The sequence below is a fragment of the Penaeus monodon genome, chromosome 4 (assembly GCF_015228065.2).
Source record: "Penaeus monodon isolate SGIC_2016 chromosome 4, NSTDA_Pmon_1, whole genome shotgun sequence".
Classification (NCBI taxonomy): Eukaryota; Metazoa; Arthropoda; class Malacostraca; order Decapoda; family Penaeidae; genus Penaeus; species Penaeus monodon.
In genome coordinates this window covers 49,043,580-49,053,579 of record NC_051389.1, presented here as the reverse complement: position 1 = coordinate 49,053,579, position 10,000 = coordinate 49,043,580, and the positions used below count along the sequence as shown (strand labels likewise).

The 10,000-nt window shown below is 37.1% G+C and overlaps 1 protein-coding gene across 1 annotated transcript in view; it reads left to right on the top strand.

The window, feature by feature from the left end:
- The window catches only part of LOC119572586 (ABC transporter F family member 4-like), a 17,070-nt gene extending 7,650 nt beyond the window's left edge, over window positions 1–9,420 (top strand). The window contains exon 2 of the mRNA XM_037919690.1: window positions 8,220–9,420. Coding sequence (XP_037775618.1) covers window positions 8,689–9,420 — 732 coding nt within the window. The 5' untranslated portion in view covers window positions 8,220–8,688. The remainder of the gene's footprint in view (window positions 1–8,219) is intronic.
- The last annotated feature ends 580 nt before the right edge of the window (window positions 9,421–10,000 follow it).

Below are 10,000 nucleotides of genomic sequence, written 5' to 3'. Positions count from 1 at the left end.
TTATGATAAGAAATATTTATAATTGTCATTATTATTATTTTCATTATTGTTACAATTTCTACTGTTATCCTTATTTTTAGTATTATTATTGTTATTACTACTTTTATCATAATTTTTACTATTATTATTATCATTATCATAATTTTTACCGCTACCATTACCATCATAATCATCATCATTTTTACTACTACCATTAACATCACCATAATCCTTTTCATAAGCAAGGGTCATTTGGATAAATGGTATAGATTTCTATAAGAAATAAGAAAATGTAATTGCAATCTCGATTTCCTCATCGAAAATACATATTCCTAACGAAGACAAAATATTAAATAAATACTCTACACTAATATTATTCATTCTCATTCACAGCTATTCATTCTCTTTCATACTTAATCCATATTAATTTCGTGTTCGATTCCATTCGTATCGCAAGGGATTCGGAGACTATAACGATTTACGAGGTCCTGGGGTGTCGTCTCGGCTTAATAACAAGGTCAGAACATTGTGAAGCAAAGTGTATTTTCTATCGATTTCGTACACAAGTTCCGGTTCTTGGTAAGGTCAGAGTTAGGACATAAATTTTAATGGATAGCACACTGAAGTTGATGCAAAAATCAGTAGGATTTGACAGGGAAGTGAATAAGATATGTTTATTCAAGTAATATTATTAACGAACTATGTTTGGTGAAGTATAGATGAAAGGAAACGATCAAGAAAGTGTTAGTGGTTTTACTGTGATTTTGAAAACTGGAACCGAATAAACATGGAAATTTTACGAAATTAAACCCTGTGATTAAGTAATGAGGAATAAGGAGATGAAAGAGAAGGGGAAAGATGTTAGGGAAGAATAGGTAAAAAAAAAAACACCAAAATTCATGGAACTTTTCTGAAGAATATAGGCTCGGATGAAACATGGTAAAACTTCTTCTAGAATTAATAGAAAATCCCATTTTTCTACATTTAGTATAAGAGTATACACACTCGATTACCTAGATTTTGTTTCAAACCTATGAAAGCATTATGCGCACACACATGTAAATGTAAATGTATATATTTCCATATGTATATGTACATATGTATATATATACAGTGTGTATATATATATATATATATATATATATATATATATATATATATATATATAAACACACACACACATATATATTTCATCATCAATAACGGTATGCTCATGTTTGAGCAGCCGTGGACCTCTCCACCATCCTTCGCCACTCAACTCGAACTTGCGCTTTTCTTTCCACTTGTACCATCGACAGCCCGCAAATATCTTTGATGTTGTTGCTCAGTCTTGTCTTCGGTTTGCCTCTTCCTCTGTTTCCTATCACCATCCCTGTCAGCAAGTTTTTCTCAATACTTTTACTTCTCATCACATGACCAATAAACTTTAATTTCCTTTTGTTCAAGATGTCCAACAGCCGGTCTTTACAATTTATTTTTCTCAGCACTTCATCATTCGTTTTCTTCTCTGTCCAGTTAATACGTAGTACTCGTCTGTAACACCACATTTCAAAACTATTGATCTTTTTCTTGTCTATCTTCTTCAGCACCCAACACTCAGAACCATATGATGCAATTGGGAAAACTAATGAGGTCAATAACCTCAGCTTTGTCCATAAGGTAATGCTTCGGTCTTTCCAGATGTTATTGAGAGCAACTGTGGCGTTTTTGGCAATGGCAATTCTTTTCTTTATCTCCGGTGAATCATCATATGTATTAGTTAAAACAGCTCCAAGATAAGTGAACTCTTTCACATTTTCCACAATCATTCCATTGATTGTAACATGTTCATCATTGTTCATTGCCGGTTATCTTTGAATCTTCATGATCTTAGTTTTCTTGGCATTAAGAAACAAACCAGCCTTTTCGCTTGCTTCTCTAACTTTATCTAGTAGTTGTTGTAGTTCAGAGATACTGCTGGCAGTTAAAACTATATCATCGGCGTACCTTAGATTTGATATTTTGTATCCTCCAACATCACATTTCTTAAAATTCTCTAGCCTTCCATAATTGTATTCGGTATATGTGTAATATGTGGAGACGAATGCAACCCTGTCAGCAACTCTTTTTACTACTAATATAATATATATATAACTATATATATATAACTTCATTAATATATATATGTGTATGTTATGATGTGTATGGTTTTGATTTGATGATTTAGTTGTGTGTGTGTGTTTGTGTGCAGTTCGCTGATTGCCTGTGTATTGTAGTGTGTGTGTAGTTGGTTATGTGGAGTTATTTATCATGGTGTGTGTGTGTGTGTGTGTGTGTGTGTGTGTTACATATACTATACAGTATATATATATATATATATATATATATATATCACCAATCATATATAGATAATATATATATATGATACATATAATATATATATATATATTATATATATATATGTGTGTGTGTGTGTGTGTGTGTGTGTGTGTGTGTGTGTGTGTGTGTGTGTGTGTGTGTGTGTGTGTATTTATATATATATATGTATTATATTATATGATATATATATATTGATTATAATTGATTTGTATATGTGTTGTGTGTTGTAGTGTGTTGTATTGCATATATATATATATATATTATATATATATGTATTATATGTTTTATATAACAATATATATATATGTATATATATATATATATATATATATATATATATATATATATATATATATATATGTATATACGAATATGTATGCATACTCGGATATATAAACACTCATTATTTGGCTTTATCGTTACGTTTCACAACGTTTCTTTTGATTTGTCATTAAAGGTTTAATATTTTCATCTAAGCTATCAATTTTCCCGATTTTACTTTGGCTAGAGTTTCATTTTTTAAGGGTAAGAAGCAATAGACGTCTCTCTCTCTCTCTCTCTTTCTCCTTGTTACTCACTCATTCACTCCTTTTTTCTCTCTCTCTCAAAATCGTTATCTTCATTTCTCTCATCATATACTACATATTTTTCATCTAAGCTTTCTAATTTTCCATCTTCCTTTCTAGTTTCATTTCTTAGTTAAACTAGGTCTCTCTCTCTCTCTCTCTCTTCTCCTTCGTCCTCCACCGATTACACTCCTTTTTTTTCTCTCTCTCAAAAATCTGTATTAATCTAATCATCTATCCATCCATCAATATACACCGATATATAAATTTCCATTAAGCTTGTTAAGGTAATCATAGTCCATTATCTATTACAGGAACTGAAATTAATATCTAGGCCTATCATTATCTTGATTATACCGTTCAAAGGTCACTGACCAGCGGGAGAGAGACTGTGTCTGGGTCTCAGGCCAGGTTTACAGAATCGGAACAGAAGACAAAGGAATTGCTAGTGTCTGAATGAGGAGCAATAAAGACAAAGGGTAAAGAAAGAGAGAGAGGAGAGAGTGTGAGAGAGAGAGAGAGAGAGAGAGAGAGAGAGGAGAGAGAGAGAGAGAGAGAGAGAGAGGAGAGAGAGAGAGAGAGAGGAGGAGGAGAGAGAAGAGAAGAGAGAGAGAGAAGAAGAGGGGAGAGAGAGAGAGAGAGAGAGAGAGAGAGAGAGAGAGAGAGAGAGAGAGAGACAGACAGACAGAAGACACCCTGGCATACAAACAGGCAGAGCCAGATAGAAAGTAAAAATGGAGAGCTTAAAAGTTACCATAAAAAACCTAAGGCAATAATGATTACAATATTGATTTTCACGTGTAACTCACGTGAAAAAAAATAATTAAGAGAGATAAATAAGTCTTACTCCACATATAAAAAACTGTTCCTCTTTATATACAACACGCTACAATTCGCGAACATGCATTGTTAAGTATATCTTGCATGCACATTACGCACTCAGCTCACACGATGAGAGTCTGGTTAATAACATAAAAAAAAGTGTCCCTCGATGAGATTTTTTTTATTAACTTCCCCCCGAACTTTTTATTTTCATCGTTAATATTTTACTCTGACTTATTTCGTGTATTATTGTTGCTGTTGGTGTTATTATCATTATAATTGCTTTTGCTATTAATATTATTATTATTATTATTATTAATATCATTATCACAATCATTATTATTATTGTGGTTATTAGTATCATTATTTTCGTTACCATTATTATTATTTATTATTATTATTATTATTAGTAGTAGTAGTAGTATTATCATGATCATTATTATTATCCTCCTCCTTCTCCTCCTCATTATTATTATTATTATCATTATTATTACTATTATGATGATGACGATGACGATGACGATGACGATGACGATGACGATGACGATGACGATGACGATGGCGATGACAATGACAATGACAATGACGATGACGATGACGATGACGATGACGATGATGATGATCATTATCGATATTGCTATTATTGTTATCATCATCATTTTTAATATCACTATTATTGTTATTATTATTATTATTATTATTATTATTATCATTGTTATTACTATTATTATCATTAACGTTATAATTGTCTTTATTATTAATACTTTTATTATCATAATTATCACTATTATTAGCATTATATTATTATCACCATCACCATCAGTAGTAGTAATAGTAGTAATAATTATGCAGTAATAATACTCGTAGTAATAGCAATAACAATAATATTATTACAAACCTAACTATTATCTTTGTTGTCTTATCTTATTTCCATTTCTTTATCATTTCTTATTTGCCCATTTCTCCGCAACGCGCAATTTGGTACTCTGCGTGACGATTCTTTTGTAAAGCTGGAATAAGCGAGACTTATCGCGGTCAACAAAGGGAGGGTTTCAAGGTCAGCTCCAGTACCTCGAAACAGCAGAAGAATTGCGATAGAGGACAAAAAGAAGAGAGAGAAAGGAAGGAAGGAGAAGGAGAAGGATAAGAATAAGAAAAAAAAAAAGAGAGGAGGAAGAAGAATGAAAGGAGAAAAGGATGGAGGAAGGAGGAGGAGGAGGAGGAGGAGGAGGAGGAGGAGGAGGAGGAGGAGGAGGAGGAGGAAGAGAAAGGAAAAAAAAGAGGACATGAAGACGGAGAACAAGAAGTAAAGAAGAAAATAGACAGAAGCAGAAGAAAACAAGAAGAGGAAGTAGAAGAAAAGGAAAATGAAAGAAATGTGATAAATAACAAAAAGAAGAAAGAAAGAAAAAGAGAGAAACATCGAAGAGGGTCAACGATCGTTTGACGACTTACATATCGATTTCCCAAACACAGATTAATATGTAGCTTTCGATATCTTCTTCGCCATCATCATCACTTAAACATACTCCTGTCTAGTAAAAAGAAAGAAAGAAAGAAAAAAAAAGCTTAGCGATTGAATTTTGTATCTGTTTTCGTATCTTGTGACGAGGAGGACGTTCCCCTTCGTCAAATAATTTGTACGTTTACGGAGAGTAGGCTGTGATTATTAAAGATTATTAAAGGTTAAGAAACTGGATTTTACGTCGATACGGAAAAATAAGACGCAATATAATCGCTCCTACTTTGCCTTCAAGATGAGGCTAAATTATAAATCATTTGAGGCCCACTTTGGCATATTGATTTATGTTTATCAAGAGACAATTGATACGCCACACTCATACATAAACACACACACACACACACTCACACACACGCACACACACACACACACACACACACACACACACACACACACACACACACACACACACACACACACACACACACATATATATATATATATATATATATATATATATATATATATATATATATATATATATATCTTAGAGTGTTTTTCGCGACTCAAGGTTAGTCAGTACTGAGTCATAATTCTGTTTACCATCTTAACATTTTCCCGTCGTATCATGGAACACTAACCTCTCTAGACCACCAGAAAGTCCAGGACACTGTATTTGGTGAGACGGTTCCAGGGTGAGTCACAGAGTTACAATGTGAGGCATTTGGCTGACCAGACCACGCCTTCTCACACACCCACTTAGTGTGAAAACCGAGTAATGGGGACGGGGAGGGGAGACTCAGGTAGAAACGGATATTAAAGAGTAAATATGACGAAGGAGGGAGGGGGAAGAAAGAAGAGAGAGGAGGGGAGGAAAAGAAGAGGAGGAGTAGAGAAGAGGTAATGAGTAGTCACGGGTATAATAACTATAGGCAAAGCACGCGACCTGTTACGTGTTATGATTCTGTTCTTTTGTTCAGAGGCAGAGAGGTACGTGTCTGCTTGGTGGAAACTAAAAGCAACAGGTTTTGGGTGACATAACGTGGGTTTGATGACAGGGACTAAATGGTCTGAACATTAACTTTGGACCAAAATCTGTGTTAGTATTGTTTTTCTTCATTCTTTGTCTTCTTATTATGCTCATTATTCTTATTCTTTTGCTCTTGTTTTTGTTTTTGTTCTATTTTGTTCATGTTCTTGTTCTTGTACTCCTTCCTCTTCCTTTTCTTTTCTTTTCTGTTCTTTTTTTCCCGTTTTTTTTTTGGGGGGGAGGGTCTTGTTCTTCCTCTTTTCTAATCTTCCTCCTCATTCTGTTCTTCTTTTCTAATCTTCCTCCTCATTCTGTTCTTCTCCTTCCTCCTTTTCTTCTTTTTCTTCTTCCTTATCCTTTTCTCTGCTGCATCTTTTCTTTATCGTCTTTTTTTCTTTCTTTCTTTTTCTTCTTCGTCTTTTTCTTATTATCATTATTATTTAAAAATATATCATTATTATTATTTATTCATTTTATTACTATTATTACTTTTTTTTTTTTTTTTGGGGGGTTAAGTGATTCGTGCGAATATTCATTTAAAATCGTCCCTTGATATTTTTCATTACATTCCTGGCCTTAGTACCATGACTTGGCAGATAAACTTTGCCATGGAATTTAAATATCACGTAGCAACCTAGCCAAATAGACATATAAACAGATATGGCGTTTTCAGAATAACTTTATCTGATTTACAAGAATTTCGTAATGTATAATTTTGTGTGAATCTAGGGTCAGTTACAATAAATATTTACCTCTTTTTCGCCTTACATTTTACGAGTATACACAAGAAGAATTCACACACACACACACAAACACACACACACACACACACACACACACACACACACACACACACACACACACACACACACACACACACACACACACACACCGTAGAAACAAACATTCATTGACATACGTATACACAAACTAAAGGCACACACCTACGCGTCCGGACAGGTGACACGCCAGCAAAAGAATTCACTGCAATTACTTTGGGTAACAACGACACACGATCGACCAGTGTGGCTATCCGGCAACCCTCGGGCCCTCAGCGAAAAGTACACAGAAGAGGGGAAGCTTGGTTGGGTAGTTTGCTTAGTTATGTGTGTGGGGTGCGTGCGTGCGTGCGTGCGTGCGTGCGTGCGTGCGTGCGTGCGTGCGTGCGTGCGTGCGTGCGTGCGTGCGTGCGCGCGCGCGCGCGTGCGTGCGTGCGTGCGTTGTGTGTGTGTGTGTGTGTGTGTGTGTGTGTTTGTGTGTGTGTGTGTGTGTGTGTGTGTGTGTGTGTGTGTGTGTGTGTGTGTGTGTGTGTGTTTTATGCGGGGGAGGTGCTCTATGAATGGGTATAGAATAATTGATTTTACTTATTGATAATTTCATTGTATGCATCGACTCGTTATATATATATATATATATATATATATATATATATATATATATATATATATATATATATATATATATATATATATATATATATATGCATCCATACATGGTTCTAATTTGTTATGTTAATCAAAAATTTATAGCAATTCTTAATATTAACTCTTTTCCTTGTTAACGTTATCGATCATTGATGTCATAGAATAACGCTTGCTATATTTGATATCACAAATCTCAAGATGAAAGACTCGATATACTGCCTGTTGTCAACAAAAAGCCTGTGACAAAGAATACATAGAGTATATGTGTTGGATCATTACTGATGGTCATGTTATATAAACAGATACTTGGTGCGTAAGAGGACGGTGTATGGTATTATAAATATCTGTGATTTTAGTAGAAAGTAAAGTAGAAAGTAATCGAAACCACCGATTTGATAACCAGGTCACTGAGGCTAAACAAGGAAAGAGGAGATAAGAACCTTCGCTCACTATTGATTAAGTTTATGTTTTGGTAGTATAGGAAAGACATTGTGGTCGGTGTCCTTAACAACTAGAAATGTGCTCTACTTTCTGCCTTGTTTATTATGCATTCAACACATGCTTTTCCTCACCTGCAGGTCATGGCCGCTGGATTGGTATCAGCAGAGACTTTAAACGTCTTTTACCATTGATTCATCGAGGGTGATTAAGTAAACGCAGGAACGAAATTCGGTCAAGGTGTTCCTAGGAAGCCGCGTTGAAACTCGTCAAACTCCGTCCAGGTGCAAAGGCAAAGGGTAGAGCTTGGCATCTGAAGAAAAAAAAATGTTTCAGTGTAATAAGAAGTCTGTGATTTGTTCATGAATTTCTGATTGCCAGTAGATAAAAAATGGTAATATCGTAATCATAAAGTGAAACAGAAAAATAGAACTTCTTCAAATGTAATGCAACACAACGAATGCCGGAGTGAAAGAATGTTACTCAGAATGGCTGCCTCATGATAGACCACAGAATCGAATAATCCGTCGATGTCAATGCTGGCAACTCATTCAGGAAAGGGATGTAGGCGGTACATCATGGGGGGACATTAGGAGCTCCCGCTAAATCATGGGGGCTGGGAGTGCCAAGGGGCTACAGCAGCCTGACGAGGATGAAGAGGATCGGTTTTCGTCCTCGAGCGAGCAATGGGGCAACGACCAGTCCACTTCAGACGACAGCGGAAGGAAAGACCGGGACACGTCGCCCGAATCCGACGTAGTGCCGAAGGCGCCACCTGCAGTAGAGAACGGCGAGAGTTCGAGGCATGAGGAGATGGAGGGGAAGAGGAGAGGGCTTTTCACCTTCTCCAAAAAGAAGGACGAGCACGACAAAGACAGGGTCGACGACTTCGTGGATGAAACGAACGAGGACGACAAGAAGAAAAAAGGGGGGACGAAGAACAACAAAGACAATGCGAAGAAGGACAATGAGAAGAAGGGTTTCAGACTCTTCGGCTGGCGGAAGGACGACAAGAAGAACGAGAAGGACCAAGCCCTCGACGAGGACATCAACGACCTCGAGAAGACCTTCGACTCCCTAGGGATCGTCGGAAAGAACTCGTGGGGCGACGCTCCTGCAAACACCACGAAGGAGGCGGTGGACGACCTGGAGCTCCTGGAGCCCATGAGGAAGAGAAAAAACGTCCGAGTGCGAGGTCCGAAGGGCATGAACGGCGTCGTGGCGGGAGCGACCAAGGGGCAGAGCGGCAGCGGAGGGAGCGGGAACAGCGACTTGGGATCGACCTCGTCAAGAAGGACCTTCAAGTACTCGTGGGAGACGGAGACGGACCTTCAAGCGTGAGGCTCCTTCCAATGTGACGAAACTCGCTTGCTTAAGTAACCACTACAACACAAAAAACCACACTCCACACACGCGACACAACAGAAAGCAGACAAGAAAATCAAAGACGAACAAATATCAAAAGACTCCTGGCCATCTCATACCTCTCTCCTCTCACAAAACGCACACAAAACACTATCGGCCACAACTCAATGAACAATCACTTACAGAAAGACTCTTCGTCGCTCTCCGGCTCTCTCTCTCTCGCACTCCTCACGCCGACCTCGAGATTCAACCGCTTCTTCGCTTCTTTCTCTTACTTCTTCTTTCTTCCTCTGTAATCTTCATCTCTCTCTCACCCACCCCTTCACTCATCTCTCTCTTTCCTCTCATCTCTCTTCTCTACACACCACACACACACACCACACACACATGCCACACACACACTCCACACACACACACACACACACACACACCAACACACACACACACACACACCACCCCCACAACCTTATCCCACACAATTTATACCCCGACGCTCCTACAGACTATTTTTTTCTCTCTCTATCTCTTTCCCTCTCTTTCCCCCTCACATGCACCA